At 38.7% G+C, this 23,095-nt stretch overlaps 1 protein-coding gene across 1 annotated transcript in view; it reads right to left on the reverse strand.

Annotated features, from left to right (window-relative positions):
• LOC115225442 overlaps positions 1–23,095 on the reverse strand; it is a 119,938-nt gene that overhangs the window by 2,011 nt on the left and 94,832 nt on the right. Inside the window, exons 8-9 of the mRNA XM_029796402.2 lie at positions 9,141–9,179; positions 3,124–3,372 (exon numbers count right to left, since the gene is read on the reverse strand). Coding sequence (XP_029652262.2) covers positions 3,124–3,372; positions 9,141–9,179 — 288 coding nt within the window. The remainder of the gene's footprint in view (positions 1–3,123; positions 3,373–9,140; positions 9,180–23,095) is intronic.

The following is a 23,095-nucleotide window of genomic DNA, read 5'->3' on the forward strand; positions in this document are numbered from 1 at the left end:
AAGTTACAAACTTTGAATTTGTGTAAATATTATGAAAATATTTGTACAGCTGTTGTTGTTGTTATTATTATTATTATTATTATTATTATTCAGTAGTTTTATTTTTATCACGTGCTTTCACTTCACTACCGAGCGCAGCTCTGTGTGCCTTTGGTATGTGCTGTGATTTGTTGTGATACTCTGATGGTTATTGTATGGAAAGTGTTCTGCGTAGGATGTGTGCAGTGCCTAGTAGTGCAATTTTCTGTATGTTATATGTGTTTGTAAGTCCTGGTGTTTTTGTTATGTATTTGTCTGAATATTTTTTTATCATGCCTAATGCACCTACTATGATAGGAATTGTTTCTGTTTTTAGATTCCACATTCTGGTTACCTCTATTTTATTATTATTATTATTATTATCATCATCATTATCATTATTCAGTGCGAGAGCAGTGCATGCCATCAAAATGACACTGGGGTACAAATATACGAAGCCCAGTATACCCATCATGACTACCTGTCTGATAACGGTACACCAGGCACATGCCTCATAACCATATGTGCATGACATGGTGATCTCATATCAAGATAAACAGTACATGAACTTGCGGGTGGGACCCAGTTAGAATTTTCTTCTGGTTGGGTAACCCATCTCACTCAAAAGGTCCCTGATTCAGGATTGTTTAAGGATGTTAAACGAAACACCCATGTTTCCAGAGGTGAATCATTCAAACCCCAAAGAATCCCTCTCAATACATGGCTATGATGCTCCCCCACTACTTCTGCTCGTGATCAGAGATGCACATATCGCCAGTCACTAAGGGACATGCTCAACTGGTTACGGTCAAACAACTGACAAGCAAATCTGTGGTATTGAGCAGAATATTTGCTGTAAGCCCATCTTTTATACCAAGACAAAACAATGTACATGATAACACTTGCAATCAGTTAAGATCAGAAGCCATGAGAACCACTGCCTGGTACTGCATCAGGGCATTTATTATTATTATTATTATTATTAACCAGGAGGGCAGAGAGGTGGCTGAATTGTTAGCATGCCAGACAAAATGCTTTGCAACATTTTGTCCATCTTTATGTTCTGAGTTCAAAATCTGCCAAAGTCTACTCTACCTTTCATCCTGCCAGGGTCAATAGAATAATTATTAGTTGAGCACTGGGGTCGATGTAATCAACTTACCCTCTCCCCACTAAAATTGCTGGCTTTGTGCCAAAATTTGAAACCGTTGCAGAACCATTGGCATGCCAGGCAAAATGCTTGGCAGTATTTCATCCTTGTTTACATTCTGCGCTCAAATTTCACTGAGGTCAACTTAGCCTTTCACCCTTTACAGGTCAATGAAGTAAGTACTAGTTGGGCATTGGGGGTCGATGTAATAAGGCCAACCCCTGAAATTACTAGCATTGTGCCAAAACTTGAAACCATTAACCCTTTCGATACCAACCCGCCTGAAACCGGCTCTGGCTCTTTAGCACAAATATTTGGTTTTCAGAGGTTCTGAATTAAAATCTTCCACCAAACCTTAGTCGCAATTTATGTTCCCAAAACTAGCTTAATTATAACGATGTTATTTTACTAAATCCTTTATTATATTTAACCCTTTTGATACCAACCCGGCTGAAACAGCCTCTGGTTCTTTAGCACAAATATTTGGTTTTCAAATGTCCTGAATTAAAATCTTCCACCAAACCTTAGTCACAATTTATGTTCTCAAAACTAGCTTAATTATAACGATGTTATTTTACTAAATTCTTTGTTATATTAAAAATTAATTGAAAGAGACACAGAGCATCAGAAAATAAATACAGAAACGAAAGGGTTAATATTATTTGAATGGTGGGGGAAAGTTGTGAAAACAGCAAGAGAGAATGATTCCACTTTAAGTGCCAAGCTGTGAGGGAGAGGGCACTTACTTTGGTGTTCAAGGAGATGATTGGGTTCCTCGATTATACATAAGGGTCCTCCTGTATTAGAAGGATCACATCATTATCATCTATTTTTTCTTCTACTGGTGTTTAATTTGTATACGTCCCTTCTTTATTTATTGTTAACCATGTATACTTCCAATTTTTTTAATCCTTTCATATATATAAACCCCTCACACACCTTAAGTCTATCTTGGTATTGACATCCTTATCCTTTGCCCTTGTGGCAAATAAAAGAAATCATTATTGAGAGGCTGTGTGGTAAGTAAATTCCTTACAAACCACATGGTTCCGGGTTCATTCCCACTGCATGGCACCTTGGGCAAATGTCTTCTACTATAGCTTCGGGCTGACCAAAGTCTTGTGAGTGGATTTTGTTGACGGAAACTGAAAGAAGCCCAACGTATATATGTATATATATATATGTATGTGTGTGTATATCTTTGTGTGTCTGTGTTTGTCCCCACAACATCGCTTGACAACTGATGGTGGTGTGTTTACAACCCCGTAACTTAGCAGTTCGGCAAAAGAGACCGATAGAATAAGTACTAGGCTTCCAAAGAATAAGTCCTGGGGTTGATTTGCTCGACTAAAGGCGGTGCTCCAGCATGGCCGTAGTCGAATAGCCGAAAGAAGTAAAAGAGTAAAAGAGTAACTATCAGCTGAGTCCATTGTGAAGATGGCCCCTCTACTTTACTTCAACCAGGAAAGGCAACCAGTTTTTTATATGCTTGAGGCCCAGGGCAAAGGGGATCATATAGTAGACATGGCTGAAAGGGCTAAAGACCAGCAGTTGTCTTTTTGTCAAAACCTTAATAATCTTTACAGGTTTCACTTAAAGAGGAAAATCAGGGTGGAGAGGTAAGGGCTGCCTTGCAATCAGTTTGTTGAAAGGTGGGTGAGAGAGGTGAGCATTACCTGCGTGAATGGGCCTTCTCTTAGTGTATACCTGTATATTGGAGAGGAAAGACTGGGAGAGGGCATCCACCCTGGTGGTCACGGAGACCATGGATTTTGTGGGCTTTCTTTACGTGTAGCCCTTGTAAGTCCCTCCACTACCAGGGGTTTTACTTTGACTTTGTTTCATTTATTGTATGACTTTTTACATGCTAAAACCCACACTGTACCCTCCCAAATGTTTTCCTTTGTGTTCACCTTCAGTGGTTAATAAAGAAATTATAGGAATTATTTCCTTACTGTTTATCTTCAAATGAATGTCTGCAGCTTTAAGGTTGGCATTAGGAAATTTCTGAGTCATACATCCCTTAGTTCCATCTGTGATCGAAAGATGCGAAGAATTTACAATATGTGTCACTTTATAGAAATGGCCATTTAAGCATGTCCTGTCACATTCATTTTTATACTTGTGGCACTCCCAAGTCACCGGTCGTTTCATTTTTGGTATTGTTATCGTCATTGTGACGTTTCCATTGAGCACAGCAATTCCTGAAATAAAGAAATCAGTTAAGAAGTTTTCTTCACAATCAAATGGTTCTGGGTTCAGTCCCACTGAACAGCACCTTGGGAAAGTGTCTTCTACTACAGCCTCAGCCTTGTGATTGGATTTTCTTGACGGAAATTGAAGGAAGCCCATTGTATGTATATGTGTGTATGTGTGTGTGAGTGTGTGCGTGTATGTATATATATATACATATATATACACACACCTGTGTGTTTCTAAGCCTTGTGAGTGGATTTGATAAGTGGAAACTGAAAGAAGCCCATTGTTTACATATATATATATAAATATATATATGTATATATATAGATATAGATATAGGCGCAGGAGTGGCTGTGTGGTAAGTAACTTGCTTGCCAACCACATGATTCTGGGTTCAGTCCCACCTTGTGAGTGGATTTGGTAGATGGAAACTGAAAAAGCCTGTCGTGTATATGTATATACATATATATATATATATATATATATATATTATATATATATGTGTATGTTTATGTGTCTGTGTTTCTCCTCCCAACATCGCTTGACAACCGATGCTGGTGTGTTTATGCCCCCGTAACTTAGTGGTTAGGCAGAAGAGACCGAGAATAAGTACTAGGCTTACAAAGAATAAGTCATGGGGTCAATTTGCGCTCGACTAAAGGTGGTGCTCCAGCATGGCCGCAGTCAGTACTCGAGAGTAAAGATTATTTGCCATCATAATATGGCAGTCCTAGTTAGGATGATTGTTACTGTTCTTCAGCCCCAGGAAACATTGTCTCCAAGTGGTTATATGACACACTATCTATGTCCTATGGGATGCTAAACTCCCTTGTTCGAAAATGTAAGGATGAAGCTACTGTGTCATATAGCCAGCTGGAGACGATGTTTCCTAGGGCTAAATTACAGTAACGATCGTCCTAATCAGGATTGCCACGTTATGTTGGCAAATAATCTTTACTCTAGAATACTGTTACTCAATGTCTCTCCTTCAGAGATTTAGAAATAATTTTCTATTTTCTAGATCAGTAACTGTGTGTCACTTCGAAAAATATATATTTTGGACAAGAGTTTAGTGGTGCCATCTCTAGCCAAGCAGTTATTCAGTGCTGATGAAGAGAAATAACTCAGAGACCATTGGTATGCAGATAGTGTGCTGTATAACCAGCTGGTGATGATGTTTCCTGGGGTTACATAACAATACCATTTGTCCTAACCAGTATTTCCACGTTATGTTGGCAAATAATCTTTACTTTACTTTATATATATTTATATATATATATATATATATATATATATATATATATATATATATATATATATATATATATATATATATATATATATATATATAATATATATATATATATATATATATTAGTTATCGCCATACTAATATGGCATTCTTATAAAAATAAGAATAAAGCTGTCCGCTTATTAGCTCCATGAGGCCATCGCCTTAAGTTAGCTATTTGATACACAAACTGTATCCATATATATTTCTATTATATATATATATTCTTTTATTCTTTTACTTGTTTCAGTCGTTTGACTGCGGCCATGCTGGAACACCGCCTTTAATCGAGCAACTCGTCCCCGGAGCTTATTCTTTAGTAAGCCCAGTACTTATTTTATCGGTCTCTTTTGCCAAACCGCTAAGTAACGGGGACATAAACACACCAGCATCGGTTGTCAAGCAATGCTTGGGGGGTAAACACACTCACACAAAAATGCATATATATATATACATATATACGACGGGCTTCTTTCAGTTTCCATCTACCAAATCCACTCACAAGGCTTTGGTCGGCCCGAGGCTATAGTAGAAGACACCTGGCCAAGGTGCCATGCAGTGGGACTGAACCCGGAACCATGTGGTTGGTAAACAAGCTACTTACCACACAGCCACTCCTGTGCCTGTATATATATATTAATAAATCTCCGAACGAGATGCAAACAGTAACCGCTCGACAACGTAAAGTGTACTAGCCATCTGAATGTGGCTAGCCACTGGGGGTGGGTGTTACTGACGCTTTTAGCCCCAGGAGATCATCGTCTCCAGCTGGCTTTAGACACAATTTCAGTGCCCTTCTGATAAACCGGTATTTACCATACGTTGACGAGAGTCAAAAACCTCGAAACTATAGTCCGTATGTATCACTTAGGTTTTCGAGAGGGGATGACCTCCCTTTGCAAATATCAGAACGGCACTGAAATTGTGTCTAAAGCCAGCTGGAGACGACGATCTCCTGGGGATAAAAGCGTCAGTAACACCCACCCCCAGTTGCTAGCCACATTCAGATTGCTAGTACACATTATGTTATATATATATTGTTTTATTTCTATTCCTGAGCGCCATACTAATACATTATTTGTTTGTACTCCACCTACCTTCGTCTTTTGTTTATTTTCGTAAACCTTCCCGTTATATATATATATATATATATAAGTTCAGTAAAATTTAGATTCCAATGAATATGGTACTTAAGTTAGATGCACCAGAGTTTTGTATGGTGTTATCCATATAAATCCATGGGGTGATTATAATCAAAATAATCAACAAGAATGACTCCGGTAATTCGGTACGATCGTTTCATGCTACATCATTTTATTAAATGTTGTAAGTATTACAACAGTTTTAAAATTAAATTAATACATAATTTTCATATAATATGAAAATTATGTATTACTGGAAACTCTCTGTTAATGGCTGATGAGTGCTCAGCATTTTAAAACAGTACTAATACTTACAACATTTAATAAAATGATGTAGTGTGAAACGATCGAACCAAATTACCGAAGGTATTCTTGTTGCTTATTTTAAATATATATATATATATATATATATATATATATATATAATATATATATATATATATATATATATATATATATATAAAATTAGAAAAAACACCTTTTATCAATTCAAAATGAACAATTAAATTACACCATCTAGTCAATTACATATACTAGAAATATAAAATTAAAATAACAATAAAATGTCAATTATTAAGTAAATTGCAAAAACAAATAATAAAAAAAACATATATAATTGGAATTTTTTTTTGCAATTTACTTCATCATTGATATTTTATTGTTATTTTCATTTTAATATTTCTATTATATGTAATTTTCTAGATGGTGTAATTTAATTGTTCATTTTGAATTGATAAAAGGTGTTTTTTTTCTATTATTTTATACATATATTATGTTGTGTGAAATTTGATTTAGTATTTCTAAATTGAATTTTTATTCCCTGTAAGTTTGCATTTATATTCCCTCAAATAATAATTATATACATATATATATTAAGTTCAGGGCATCACTGGAAAGTTATACATATATAAACAAACAAGGGGTAAGCAAGGGACAAAATAACAAAATACTTAACACCCAGTCATAATGTTGTAAGAGGCAGCTTCTGCCTGGTCGGAATCCATGCTGGGTATCATTCAGCAAGTCATTTTCTTCATGGAACACAATTCGTTTCTTGTAGACTATTCAGTCTATGACTTTGCTGATGTGTGAGGTCATAGAGATAGGCCTATAATTTTTAGCACCTGCCCTGCTTCCTCCGGGGTCTGGGAAACCTGGAGGCTGCACCAGGCTCCAGTCATATCTGGCAGTGTTTCTACAGCTGGATGCCCTTCCTAAACGCCAACAACTCCATGAGTGTAGTGGATACCTTTTATGTGCCTGGCTAGGCTGGCAACGGCCACGATCGGTTGGTGGTTTTTATGTGCCACCGACATGGAAGCCAGTCAAGGCGGCGCTGGCATCGGCAACGTACGGATGGTGCTTTTTACGTGCCACCGGCACAGGTGCCATAAGTGATGTTGACATACTTCATAACCACAGTCCTATACAGAACGACTCATAATCGCAGCTACATGGTAACCAAATGAGTGGTCGTGCAATGAAGAAAAGCAGCCACTACATGTGGGAAAGTGGTGGGTGTTAGGAAGGCCATGAAGCAATAGAAGCTTTGCCAATGCATGGAATGGAGTTCACCACAATGCTGTGGCTTGTTGGATCCATAGCAAAATTCAAGGCGTCAGTCCTATATGGAACCCCACAAACCATCGTGGCCCTGGTCGAAAACCACTGTTGCAGTGTATTCCCTGATGTGCAATTGTCAATAGTCAAATTCGAAATTTAAATAAATCAAAATCAAAAGATTGGCTAAAAGTTATGAGTTAAGGGAAAGAAATAGAAGACAGAACTGAAAAGGTAATGTCTAGTTAAAAAAGAGAGAAAAGGTTTGTTAATCGACTTACTATTTTTCTTGATATCATAATTATTTATATCTGTCGAATCTGTAAAAAATGGAAACAAAAATTTTTGATTTTAGGATGATATAATTCAGAATAATGTGAATAAAAGAACATTAGATTTCACAGTAATCTGATTGCTAAAGGATTAAACCAGCCATATCTGTTTTATGTTTGAACTAGCCACATCCACCCTATCACACCTGCCCTACAATGTTATTCCAAAAATTCATCATCACATCATTGAAATCTCAAAGCTACAAGATATTCCATGATTAATTCAAACCAATGTGAATAAATAAGGATTACATTTCACTGAATAATCTGAATGCTAAAGGGTCAATATTTTTGCTCTTGGAAATTAAAAGGGAAAATGTGCAATAGAGACCATCAAAAGAAATTAGACATCTTATTACACTTAGACTAACGAGATTTAATTTAATGAGATTTATGTTTATTGGGACATGATTTCATCAGACATGGGTGTACGCCTGATTAAACTATGTCACTTTCCACTTACACCCACCCCACTTATTTTAACCTCTCAGCACCTGGTATAAAGCCACCAACCTCAAAGCTATGCTCTTCGGTCGGGGCTTTTTCCTTCCGCTTCCTTTGCCTTTATACTTACTTGGTGACCTTCTAGTGTTGGTGCCATGTAAAAAAGCCTCCAAGTAATCTGTAAAATGGTTGGCATTAAAAAGTAGGAATGAATTCTGCATGAAACATCACCATCATCGTTCAACATCCGTTTTCCATGCGAGCATGGGTTGGACGGATCAAAAGGGGTCTGGGAAGCCAGAAGGCTGCACCAGGCTCCAGTCTGATCTGGCAGTATTTCTACAGCTGGATGCCCTTCCTCAACGCCAACCACTCCGTGAGTGTAGTGCATACTTTTTATGTGCCAGGCGGGACTGGCAACACCCACGATCGGTTGGTGGTTTTTACGTGCCACCGACATAGAAGCCAGTCAGGGCGGTGCTGGGATTGCCAACGTACAGCTGGTGCTTTTTATGTGCCACCGGCACAGGTGCGATATGTGATGATGACAAACATCATAACCACAGTCCTATTCAGAACGACTGTCATAATCACTGCTACATGGTAACCAAATGAGTGGTGGTGCAATGAAGAAAAGCAGCCACTACATGTGGTAAAGTGGTTGCTGTTTGGATGGCCATGAAGCAATAGAAGCCCTGCCAATGCATGGAATGCAGTTCACTACAATGCTCTGGTGTGTTGGATCCATAGCAAAATTGAAGGTGTCAGTCCTATATGGACCCCCACAAACCATCATGACCCTGGTGAAAAACCACTGTTGCAGTATATTCTCTGATGTGCATTTTTGGCTCTTTATCCTTTCTCAATGGTCAAATTAAAATTTAAAGAAATCAAAAATCAAAAGATTAGCTAAAAGTTATGAGTTAAGGGAAAGAAATAGAAGACAGAACTGAAAAGGTGATGTCTAGTTTAAAAAGAGAGAAAAGGTTTGTTAATCCACTTACCATTTTGGGTGCTATCATCAGGATATGTATTTGTCAAACCTGTACAAAATGGAAACAAAAATTTTTTATTCTAAGATGATATAATTCAAAATAATTGGAATAAAAGAACATTATATTTCACAGTAATCTGATTGCTAAAGGATTAAACCAGCCATATATGTTTTATGTTTGAACTAGCCACATCCACCCTCTCACACCTACCCTACAATGTTATTCCAAAAATTCATCAACACATCATTGAAATCTCAAAGCTACGAAATAATCCATAATTAATGTGTATAATTAAGGATTACATTTCACTGAATTATATGATTGCTAAAGGGTTAATATTTTTGCCCTTGGACATTAAAAGGGAAAATGTGCGATAGAGACCATCAAAAGAAATTAGACATCTTATTACACTTAGACTAACGAGTTTTAATTTAATGAGATGTATGTTTATTGGGACATGATTTCAACAGACATGGGTGTACGCCTGATTAAACCATGTCACTTTCCACTTACACCCACCCCACTTATTTTAACCTCTCAGCACCTGGTATTAAGCCCTCACCCTCACTGCTGTGCTCTTCGGTCGGGGCTTACTCCTTCCGCTTCCTTTGTATTTATAGTTACTTTGCGACCTTCTATTGTTGGTGCCATGTAAAAAAGCCTCCAAGTACTCTGTAAAATGGTTGGCATTAAAAAGGAGGAATGAATTCTGCATGAAACATCATCATCATCGTTTAACATCCGTTTTCCATGCTACCATGGGTTGGACGGATCGACTGGGGTCTGGGAAACCAGGAGGCTTCATCAGGCTCCAGTCTGATCTGGCAGTGTTTCTACAGCTGGATGCCCTTCCTCAACGCCAACCACTCCGTGAGTGTAGTGGATGCTTTTTATGTGCCAGGCGAGGCTGGCAACGGCCACGATCGGTTAGTGGTTTTTACATGCCACCGACATGGAAGCCAGTCAAGGCAGCGCTGGCATCGGCAACATACGGATGGTGCTTTTTACTTGCCACCGGCACAGGTGCCATAAGTGATGATGACAAACATCATATTCAGAACAACTGTCATAATCGCAGCTACATGGAAACCAAATGAGTGGTGGTGCAATGAAGAAAAGCAGCCACTACATGTGATAAAGTGGTGGGTGTTAGGAAGGCCATGAAGCAATAGAAGCCTTGCCAATGCATGGAATGGAGTTCACCACAATGCTCTGGTGTGTTGGATCCATAGCAAAATTGAAGGTGTCAGTCCTATATGGACCCCCACAAACCATCATGACCCTGGTCTAAAACCACTGTTTGCCATGTATTCCCTGATGTGCATTTTTGGCTCTTTAGCCTTTCTCAAAGGTTAAATTAAAAATTAAAAGAAATCAAAAATCAAAAGATTGGCTAAAAGTTATGAGTTAAGGGAACGAAATAGAAGACAGAAATGAAAAGGTAATGTCTAGTTTAAAAAGAGAGAAAAGGTTTGTTAATCCACTTACTCTCTTGGGTTATTTTATATTCTTTTTTATCTGTCAAATCTGTAAAAAATGGAAACAAAAATTTTTGATTTTAAGATGATATAATTCAAAATAATATGAATAAAAGAACATTATATTTCACAGTAATCTGATTGCTGAAGGATTAAACCAGCCATATCCACCCTCTCACACCTACCCTACAATGTTATTCCGAAGATTCATCATCACATCATTGAATACTCAAAGCTACGAGATAATCCATGATTAATTCAAACCAATGTGAATAAATAAGGATTACATTTCACAGAATTATCTGAATGCTAAAGGGTTAATATTTTTGCCCTTGGAAATTAAAAGGGAAAATGTGCAATAGAGACCATCAAAAGAAATTAGTGATCTTATTACACTTAGACTAACGAGTTTTAATTTAATGAGATTTATGTTTATTGGGACATGATTTCATAAGACATGGGTGTACGCCTTATTAAACCATGTCACTTTCCACTTACACCCACCCCACTTCTTTTAACCTCTCAGCACCTGGTATAAAGCCACCACCCTCACTGCTATGCTCTTCGGTCGGGGCTTTTTCCTTCCGCTTCCTTTTACTTTATAGTTACTTGGCGACCTACTAGTGTTGGTGGCGAGTAAAAATGCCTCCAAGTACTCTGTAAAATGGTTGGCATTAAAAAGTAGGAATGAATTCTGCATGAAACGTCATCATCATCGTTTAATATCCGTTTTCCATGCTAGCATGGGTTGGACGGATCAACCAGGGTCTGGGAAACCAGGAGGCTGCACCAGGGTCCATTCTGATCTCGCAGTGTCTCTACAGCTTGATGCCCTTCCTAAACGCCAACCACTCCATGAGTGAAGTAGATGCTTTTTATGTGCCAGGCGATGCTGGCAACGGCATCGATCGGTTGGTGGTTTTTATGTGCCACCGACATGGAAGCCAGTCAAGGCGGCACTGGCATCGCCTAGGTACGGATGGTGCTTTTTACGTGCCATATGTGATGATGACAAACATCATAACAACATTCCTATTCAGAACGACTTATAATCGCAGCTACATGGTAGCCAATGAGTGGTAGTGCAATGAAGAAAAGCAGCCACTACATGTGGTAAAGCGGTGGGTGTTAGGAAGGCCATGAAGCAATAGAAGCCTTGCCAATGCATGGAATGGAGTTCACCACAATGCTGTGGCTTGTTGAATCCATAGCAAAATTGAAGGTGTCAGTCGTATATGAACCCCCACAAACCATCATGACCCTGGTCGAAAACCACTGTTGCAGTACATTCCCTGATGCGCCTTTTTGGCTCTTTAGCCTTTCTCAAATTTTAAATTAAAAATTTAAAGAAATCAAAAATCAAAAGATTGGCTAAAACTTATGAGTGAAGGGAAAGAAATAGAAGACAGAACTGAAAAGTTAATGTCTAGGAGAGAAAGGGTTTGTTAATCCACTTACCACTTTTGGTGATATTTTCATCATTTTCATCTTCCAAACCTGTAAAAAATGGAAACAAAAATTATTGATTTTAAGATGATATAATTCAAAATAATGTGAATAAAAGAACATTATATTTCACAGTAATCTGATTGCTAAAGGATTAATACAGCCGTATCTGTTTATGTTTGAACTAGCCACATCCACCCTCTCACACCTACCCTACACTATTATTCCCAAAATTCATCATCACATCTTTGAAATCTCAAAGCTACGAGATAATCCATGATTAATTCAAACCAATTTGAATGAATAAGGATTACATTTCACTGAATTATCTGAATGCTAAAGGGTCAATATTTTTGCCCTTGGAATTTAAAGGGGAAAATGTGCAATAAAGATCATCAAAAGAAATTAGACATCTTATTACACTTAGACTAACGAGTTTTTATTTAATGAGATTTATGTTTATTGGGACATGATTTCATGAGACATGGGTGTACACCTGATTAAACCATGTCACTTTCCACTTACACCCAGCCCACTTATTTTAACCTCTCAGCACCTGGTATAAAGCCACCACCCTCACTGCTATGCTCTTCGGTTGGGGCTTTTTCCTTCCTCTTCCTTTGTCTTTATAGTTATTGGCGACCTCCTAATATTGGTGCCATGTAAAAAAGCCTCCAAGTAATCTGTAAAATGGTTGGCATTAAAACGGAGGAATGAATTCTGCATGAAACATCATCATCATCGTTTAACATCCGTTTTCCATGCTTGCATTGGTTGGAAGGATCGACCGGGATCTGGGAAGCCAAGAGGCTGCACCAGGCTCCAGTCTGATCTGGCAGTGTTTCTACAGCTGAGTGCCTTTCCTAAACGCGAAACACACGTGACTGTAGTGGGTACTTTTTATGTTGCAGGGGAGGCTGGCAACGGCCACGATCGGTTGGTGGTTTGTTCATGCAACCGACATGGAAGCCAGTCAAGGCGGCGCTGTCATCGGCAACGTACGGGTGGTTCTTTTTACGTCCCACCTGCACAGGTGCCATAAGTGATGATGATAAACATCATAACAACAATCATATTCAGAAAGACTGTCATAATCGCAGATATATGGTAACAAAATAAGTGGTGGTGCAATGAAGAAAAGCAGCCACTACATGTGATAAAGTGTTGGGTGTTAGGAAGGCCATGAAGCAATAGAAGCCTTGCCAATGCATGGAATGGAGTTCACCACAATGCTGTGGCTTGTTGGATCCATATCAAAATTGAAGGTGTCAGTCCTATATGGACACCCAAAAACCATCATGACCCTGGTCGAAAACCACTGCTGCAGTACGTTCCCTGATGTGCATTTTTGGCTCTTTAGCCTTTCTCAAAGGTTAAATTAAAAATTTAAAGAAATCGAAAATCAAAAGATTGGCCGAAAGTTATGAGTTAAGGGAAAGAAATAGAAGACAGAACTGAAAAGGTAATGTCTAGGAGAGAAACGGTTTGTTAATCCACTTACCACTATCGGTGATATTTTCATCATTTTCATCTTCCAAATCTGTAAAAATAGAAACAAATATTTTTGATTTTAAGATGATATTATTCAAAAAAACGTGAATAAAAGAACATTATATTTCACAGTAATCTGATTGCTAAAGGATTAAACCAGCCATATCTGTTTATGTTTGAACTAGCCACATCCAACCTCCCACACCTACCCTACAATGTTATTCCAAAAATTCATCATTACATCAATGAAATCTCAAAGCTACGAAATAATCCATGATTAATTCAAACCAATGTGAATAAATAAGGATTAAATTTCACTGAATTATCTGAATGCTAAAGGGTTAATGTTTTTGCTCTTGGAAATTAAAAGGGAAAATGTGCAATAGAGACCATCAAAAGAAATTAGACATCTTATTACACTTAGACTAACGAGTTTTTATTTAATGAGATTTATGTTTATTGGGACATGATTTCATCAGACATGGGTGTACGCCTGATTAAACCATGTCACTTTCCACTTACACCCACCCCACTTATTTTAACCTCTCAGCACCTGGTATAAAGCCACCACCCTCACTGCTATGCTCTTCGGTTTGGGCTTTTTCCTTCCTCTTCCTTTGTCTTTATAGTTATTGGCGACCTCCTAATATTGGTGCCATGTAAAAAAGCCTCCAAGTAATCTGTAAAATGGTTGGCATTAAAACGGAGGAATGAATTCTGCATGAAACATCATCATCATCGTTTAACATCCGTTTTCCATGCTTGCATTGGTTGGACGGATCGACCGGGATCTGGGAAGCCAAGAGGCTGCACCAGGCTCCAGTCTGATCTGGCAGTGTTTCTACAGCTGGATGCCCCTCCTAAACGCGAAACACACGTGACTGTAGTGGGTACTTTTTATGTTGCAGGGGAGGCTGGCAACGGCCACGATCGGTTGGTGGTTTGTTCATGCCACCGACATGGTAGCCAGTCAAGGCGGCGCTTACATCGTCTACGTACGGGTGGGTCTTTTTACGCCCCACCTGCACAGGTGCCATAAGTGATGATGATAAACATCATAACAACAATCCTATTCAGAAAGACTGTCATAATCGCAGCTACATGGTAACCAAATGAGTGGTGGTGCAATGAAGAAAAGCAGCCACTACATGTGATAAAGTGGTGGGTGTTTGGAAGGCCATGAAGCAATAGAAGCCTTGCCAATGCATGGAATGGAGTTCACCACAATGCTCTGGTGTGTTGGATCCATAGCAAAATTGAATGTGTCAGTCCTATATGGACCCCCACAAACCATCATGACCCTGGTCTAAAACCACTGTTTGCCATGTATTCCCTGATGTGCATTTTTGGCTCTTTAGCCTTTCTCAAAGGTTAAATTAAAAATTAAAAGAAATCAAAAATCAAAAGATTGGCTAAAAGTTATATATTATCACCATTTGTATTTGTCGATTCTGTAAAAAATGGAAACAAAAATTTTTGATTTTAAGATGATATGATTCAAAATAATATGAATAAAAGAACATTATATTTCACAGTAATCTGATTGCTGAAGGATTAAACCAGCCATATCTGTTTTACGTTTGAACTAGCCACATCCACCCTCTCACACCTACCCTACAATGTTATTCCAAAGATTCATCATCACATCATTGAAAGCTCAAAGCTACGAGATAATCCATGATTAATTCAAACCAATGTGAATAAATAAGGATTACATTTCACTGAATTATCTGAATGCTAAAGGGTTAATATTTTTGCCCTTGGAAATTAAAAGGGAAAATGTGCAATAGAGACCATCAAAAGAAATTAGACATCTTAATACACATAGACAAACGAGTTTTAATTTAATGAGATGTATGTTTATTGGGACATGATTTCATCAGACATGGGTGTACGCCTGATTAAACCATGTCACTTTCCACTTACACCCACCCCACTTATTTTAACCTCTCAGCACCTGGTATAAAGCCACCACCCTCACTGCTATGCTCTTCGGTCGGGGCTTTTTTCTTCCGCTTCCTTTTTCTTTATAGTTACTTGGCGACCTACTAGTGTTGGTGGCAAGTAAAAATGCCTCCAAGTACTCTGTAAAATGGTTGGCATTAAAATGTAGGAATGAATTCTGCATGAAACGTCATCATCATCGTTTAATATCCGTTTTCTATGCTAGCATGGGTTGGACGGATCAACCGGGGTCTGGGAAACCAGGAGGCTGCACCAGGGTCCATTCTGATCTCGCAGTGTCTCTACAGCTTGATGCCCTTCCTAAAGGGTGGTAAAGCGGTGGGTGTTTGGAAGGCCATGAAGCAATAGAAGCCTTGCCAATGCATGGAATGGAGTTCACCACAATGCTCTGGTGTGTTGGATCCATAGCAAAATTGAAGGTGTCAGTCCTATATGGACCCCCACAAACCATCATGACCCTGGTCGAAAACCACTGTTTGCCATGTATTCCCTGATGTGCATTTTTGGCTCTTTAGCCTTTCTCAAAGGTTAAATTAAAAATTAAAAGAAATCAAAAATCAAAAGATTGGATAAAAGTTATGAGTTAAGGGAAAGAAATAAAAGACAGAAATAAAAAGGTAATGTCTAGTTTAAAAAGAGAGAAAAGGTTTGTTAATCCACTTACCACTTTCGGTGATATTATCATCATTTGTATTTGTCGATTCTGTAAAAAATGGAAACAAAAATTTTTGATTTTCAGATGATATAATTCAAAATAATATGAATAAAAGTACATTATATTTCACAGTAACCTGATTGCTGAAGGATTAATACAGCCGTATCTGTTTTATGTTTGAACTAGCCACATCCACCCTCTCACACCTACCCTACAATGTTATTCCAAAAATTCATCATCACATCTTTGAAATCTCAAAGCTACGAGATAATCCATGCTTAATTCAAACGAATGTGAATAAATAAGGATTACATTTCACTGAATTATCTGAATGCTAAAGGGTCAGTATTTTTGCCCTTGGAAATTAAAAGGGAAAATGTGCAATAGAGACCATCAAAAGAAATTAGACATCTTATTACACTTAGACTAACGAGTTTTAATTTAATGAGATTTATGTTTATTGGGACATGATTTCATGAGACATGTGTGTACGCCTGATTAAATATTGTCACTTTCCACTTACACCCACCCCACTTATTTTAACCTCTCAGCACCTGGTATAAAGCCACCAACCTCACTGCTATGCTCTTCGGTCGGGACTTTTTCCTTCCGCTTCATTTGTCTTTATAGTTATTGGCGACCTCGTAGTATTGGTGCCATGTAAAAAAGCCTCCAAGTACTCTGTAAAATGGTTGGCATTAAAAAGGAGGAATGAATTCTGCATGAAACATCATCATCATCGTTTAACATCCGTTTTCTATGCTTCCATTGGTTGGACGGATCGACCGGGATCTGGGAAGCCAGGAGGCTGCACCAGGCTCCAGTCTGATCTGGCAGTGTTTCTACAGCTGAGTGCCTTTCCTAAACGTGAAACACACGTGACTGTAGTGGGTACTTTTTATGTGCCAGAGGAGGCTGGCAACGGCCACGATTGGTTGGTGGTTTTTTCATGCCACCGACATGGAAGCCAGTCAAGGCGGCGCTGGCATCAGCAACGTACGGATGGTGCTTTTTACGTGCAACCGGCACAGGTGCGATAAGTGATTATGACAAACATCATAACCACAATCCTATTCAGAAAGACTGTCATAATCGCAGCTACATGGTAACCAAATAAGTGGTGGTGCAATGAAGAAAAGAAGCCACTGCATGAGGTAAAGTGATGGGTGTTAGGAAGGCCATGAAACAATAGAAGCCTTTCCAATACATGGAATGCAGTTCACCACAATGCTGTGGCTTGTTGGATCCATAGCAAACTTGAAGGTGTCAGTCCTATATGGACACCCAAAAACCATCATGACCCCGGTCGAAAACCACTGCTGCAGTACATTCCCTGATGTGCATTTTTGGCTCTTTAGCCTTTCTCAAAGGTTAAATTAAAAATTTAAAGAGATCGAAAATCAAAAGATTGGCCGAAAGTTATGAGTTAAGGGAAAGAAATGGAAGACAGAACTGAAAAGGTAATGTCTAGGAGAGAAAAGGTTTGTTAATCCACTTACCACTATCGGTGATATTTTCATCATTTTCATCTTCCAAATCTGTAAAAATAGAAACAAATTTTTTTGATTTTAAGATGATATTATTCAAAAAAACGTGAATAAAAGAACATTATATTTCACAGTAATCTGATTGCTAAAGGATTAAACCAGCCATATCTGTTTATGTTTGAACTAGCCACATCCACCTGTCACACCTACCCTACAATGTTATTCCAAAAATTCATCATCACATCAATGAAATCTCAAAGCTACGAAATAATCCATGATTAATTCAAACCAATGTGAATAAATAAGGATTAAATTTCACTGAATTATCTGAATGCTAAAGGGTTAATATTTTTGCCGTTGGAATTAAAAGGGAAAATGTGCAATAGAGACCATCAAAAGAAATTAGACATCTTATTACACTTAGACTAACAAGTTTTAATTTAATGAGATTTATGTTTATTGGGACATGATTTCATCAGACATGGGTGTACGCCTGTGTAGCAATATCGTCTCTCATTGCTATCTTCACTGTTTGAGAAGAGTATTAAGAATAACCTCGGTCGAGATTACAGACATCTTCGGCTAGTTCAACATTGTTGTAAACACTAATTCGATTGGCTGACACGTTGGTCTCTACTACGTTCACACAGCTGGTTATCACTTGGCACGATTTGCCTCTGTTTATTTTCGCACCATAGTTCCAAGCAGCCAATCACAGCTTTCCATTTCTGAAATTCATTGGGAGCCATGTAAACCTTATAAAATAAGGTTTCGCAGACAAATATCCGTCTTAGGTTTCAAGTCCTTCTCAGGGCGAACCTCTGACCACACAGAGCATACTCGACCAAGTTCCAGTTCGAAAGACAGGCGACCACCATTAATACAAGATGTTACAGATACCTCTCATACTGTTAGGGTGAAAATATCACCACGAAAGAACGGTTACAGGATATCTATAACTAGAGAAAAATAACTAAGCGACAGACATCGACAAACATCGCAGATTTAATTTGTACACAAGACAACTACAGATTCAGCTATAGCGGTTAGGTAAAATTCTCGCCACGGATAAAACGGCTACAGTTAACATATCTGGAAGTATGTTCATATCAAGAGAAAGATAAACACAACGAGTGATTCAATTAATCTCAACTATGAGACGCAACATCTTGATATGGAACTCTTACGCTGTACCTTATAAACGGTAAATCAATTATCTGTTCTTGGGTTCTAGTTTCTTCTAAGAACTACCTTAAGCCATCTGTTATTACCTGTTGCCAGGCTGATACCAACAACATAAACTGTGAACCAAATTCCATCGTCATTTCACTGGTCAGTACCTTTTTACGCCTCATGAACACACAGACACAAAAACATGCTAACACTTACAAACTTCCAACATCAAGCATGATTGTAAAATATGTAAAATAAATAATTTATATATCTCAAAAAGAAATCTTGTTGTCATTCCACACTTATGTGTTTTGCCGCTGCATGTATTATATAGTCAGTAAATAAATTATTAAGAATGGGATCGCGTGCGACTGTGTCTCATACGATACGACTGTACATGATCCTTTTTTTATACTGGGTTTGGTTTTCGCTGCGTCTTCATCATATATTCTGCTTGGTTATTTTTCTCTAGTTATAGATATCCTGTAACCGTTCTTTCGTGGTGATATTATCACACTAACAGTATGAGAGGAATCTGTAACATCTTGTATTAATGGTGGTTGCCTGCCTTTCGAAACTGGAACATGGTCGAGTATGCTCTCTGTGGTCAGAGGTTCGCCCTGAGAAGGACTTGAAACCTAAGACGGATATTTGTCTGCGAAACCTTATTTTATAAGGTTTACATGGCTCCCAATGAACTTCAGAAATGGAAAGCTGTGATTGGCTGCTTGGAACTATGGCGCGAAAATAAATGGAGGCAAATCGCGCCAAGTGATAACCAGCGGTGCGAACGTAGTAGAGACCAACGTGTCAGCCAATCGAATTAGTGTTTACAACAATGTTGAACTAGCCGAAGATGTTTGTAATCTCGACCAAGGTTATTCTTAATACTCTTCTCAAATGAGAGACGATATTGCTACACCTGATTAAACCATGTCACTTTCCACTTACACCCACCCCACTAATTTTAACCTCTCAGCACCTGGTATAAAGCCCTCACCCTCACTGCTGTGCTCATCGGTCGGGGCTTACTCCTTCCGCTTCCTTTGTATTTATAGTTACTTGGCGACCTACTAGGGTTCATGCCATGTAAAAAAGCCTCCGAGTAGTCTGTAAAATGTATGGTATTAAAAAGTAGGAATTAATTCTTCATGAAACATCATCATCATCGTTTAACATCCGTTTTCCATGCTAGCATGGGTTGGACGGATCGACCGGGGTCTGGGAAGCCAGGAGGCTGCACCAGGCTCCAGTCTGATCTCGCAGTGTTTCTACAGCTGGATGCCCTTCGTAAATGCCAACCACTCCGTGAGTATAGTGGATGCTTTTTATATGCAAGGCGAGGCTGGCAACGGCCACGCTCGGTAAGTGGTTTTTACGTGCCACCGACATGGAAGCCAGTCAAGGTGGCACTGGCATCGGCCACGTACGGATGGTTCTTTTTACGCGCCACCGGCACAGGTGCCATAACTGATGATGATAAACATCATAACAACAATCCTATTCCGAACGACTGTCATAATCGCAGCTACATGGTAACCAAATAAGTGATGGTGCAATGAAGAAAAGCAGCCACTACATGTGGTAAAGTGGTGGGTGTTAGGAAGGCCATGAAGCAATAGAAGCCTTGCCGATGCATGGAATGGAGTTCATCACAATGCTGTGGCTTGTTGGATCCATAGCAAAATTGAACGTGTCAATCCTATATAGACCCCCACAAACCCTCATGACGCTGGTCGAAAACCACTGTTGCAGTACATTCCCTGATGCGCCTTTTTGGCTCTTTAGCCTTTCTCAAATGTTAAATTAAAAATTTAAAGAAATCAAAAATCAAAAGATTGGCTAAAACTTATGAGTTAAGGGAAAGAAATAGAAGACAGAACTGAAAAGTTAATGTCTAGGAGAGAAAGGGTTTGTTAATCCACTTACCACTTTCGGTGATAATTTCATCATTTTCATCTTCCAAATCTGTAAAAATAGAAACAAATATTTTTGATTTTAAGATGATATTATTCAAAAAAACGTGAATAAAAGAACATCATATTTCACAGTAATCTGATCGCTAAAGGATTAAACCAGCCATATCTGTTTATGTTTGAACTAGCCACATCCAACCTCCCACACCTACCCTACAATGTTATTCCAAAAATTCATCATCACATCAATGAAATCTCAAAGCTACGAAATAATCCATGCTTAATTCAAACGAATGTGAATAAATAAGGATTAAATTTCACTGAATAATCTGAATGCTAAAGGGTTAATGTTTTTGCTCTTGGAAATTAAAAGGGAAAATGTGCAATAGAGACCATCAAAAGAAATTAGACATCTTATTACAGTTAGACTAACGAGTTTTAATTTAATGAGATTTATGTTTATTGGGACATGATTTCATCAGACATGGGTGTACGCCTGATTAAACCATGTCACTTTCCACTTACAAACACCCCACTTATTTTAACCTCTCAGCACCTGGTATAAAGCCACCACACTCACTGCTATGCTTTTCGGTTGGGGCTTTTTCCTTCCTCTTCCTTTGTCTTTATAGTTATTGGCGACCTACTAGTGTTGGTGCCATGTAAAAAAGCCTCCAAGTAATCTGTAAAATGGTTGGCATTAAAACGGAGGAATGAATTCTGCATGAAACATCATCATCATCGTTTAACATCCGTTTTCCATGCTTGCATTGGTTGGACGGATCGACCGGGATCTGGGAAGCCAGGAGGCTGCACCAGGCTCCAGTCTGATCTGGCAGTGTTTCTACAGCTGGATGCCTTTCCTAAACGCGAAACACACGTGACTATAGTGGGTACTTTTTATGTTCCAGGGGAAGCTGGCAACGGCCACGATCGGTTGGTGGTTTGTTCATGCCACCGACATGGAAGCCAGTCAAGGCGATGCTGTCATCGGCAACGTACGGATGGTTCTTTTTACGTGCCACCGGCACAGGTGCCATTACTGATTATGATAAACATCATAACAACAATCCTATTCAGAAAGACTGTCATAATCGCAGCTACATGGTAACCAAATAAGTGATGGTGCAATGAAGAAAAGCAGCCGCTGCATGAGGTAAAGTGTTGGGTGTTAGGAAGGCCAGGGGAAGCTGGCAACGGCCATGATCGGTTGGTGGTTTGTTCATGCCACCGACATGGAAGCCAGTCAAGGCGATGCTGTCATCGGCAACGTACAGATGGTGCTTCTTACGTGCCACTGGCACAGGTGCCACAACTGATGATGATAAACATCATAACTACAATCCTATTCAGAATGACTGTCATGATAGCAGCTACATGGTAACCAAATGAGTGGTGGTGCAATGAAGAAAAGCAGCCGCTGCATGAGGTAAAGTGTTGGGTGTTAGGAAGGCCATGAAACAATAGAAGCCTTGCCAATGCATGGAATGCAGTTCACCACAATGCTGTGGCTTGTTGGATCCATAGCAAACTTGAAGGTGTCAGTCCTATATGGACCCCCAAAAACCATCATGACCCTGGTCGAAAACCACTGTTGCAGTACATTCCCTGATGTGCATTTTTGGCTCTTTAGCCTTTCTCAAAGTTTAAATTAAAAATTAAAAGAAATCAAAAATCAAAAGATTGGATAAAAGTTATGAGTTAAGAGAAAGAAATAGAAGACAGAAATAAAAAGGTAATGTCTAGTTTAAAAAGAGAGAAAAGGTTTGTTAATCCACTTACGACTTTGGGTGATATTATCATCATTTGTATTTGTCGATTCTGTAAAAAATGGAAACAAAAATTTTTGATTTTAAGATGATATAATTCAAAATAATATGAATAAAAGAACATTATATTTCACAGTAACCTGATTGCTGAAGGATTAATACAGCCATATCTGTTTTATGTTTGAACTAGCCACATCCACCCTCTCACACCTACCCTTCAATGTCAGTCTAAAAATAAACAATCACATCATCAAAATGTCAAAACTACAAGATAATGAATGATTAATTCAAAAACCAGGAGGGAGGAAGTAAGTAGCTCAATGTGGGTATGTTGACACAAGGAGGGGGTAAGAAGAGATAGCCAGATTAGGAAGATGGAGGTGGGGTGATCAGGGTATTGAAAGAAGTGGAAGTGGAAAATTGGGAGATGAGTGGGAGGTGTGAGAGGAAAAGTATTTTCAAGGGTAGTCATTGTTGGGTATGACAATAGATGTTAATAGTTAGGGATGGTGGCACTATAGAACTAAGGGATATTGGAAAGGTGGAAGATGGGAGAGGCGAGTATTAAAAGGAGAGAAAAGGTC

The sequence above is a fragment of the Octopus sinensis genome, linkage group LG27, assembly GCF_006345805.1.
Source record: "Octopus sinensis linkage group LG27, ASM634580v1, whole genome shotgun sequence".
NCBI classification, from domain to species: domain Eukaryota; kingdom Metazoa; phylum Mollusca; class Cephalopoda; order Octopoda; family Octopodidae; genus Octopus; species Octopus sinensis.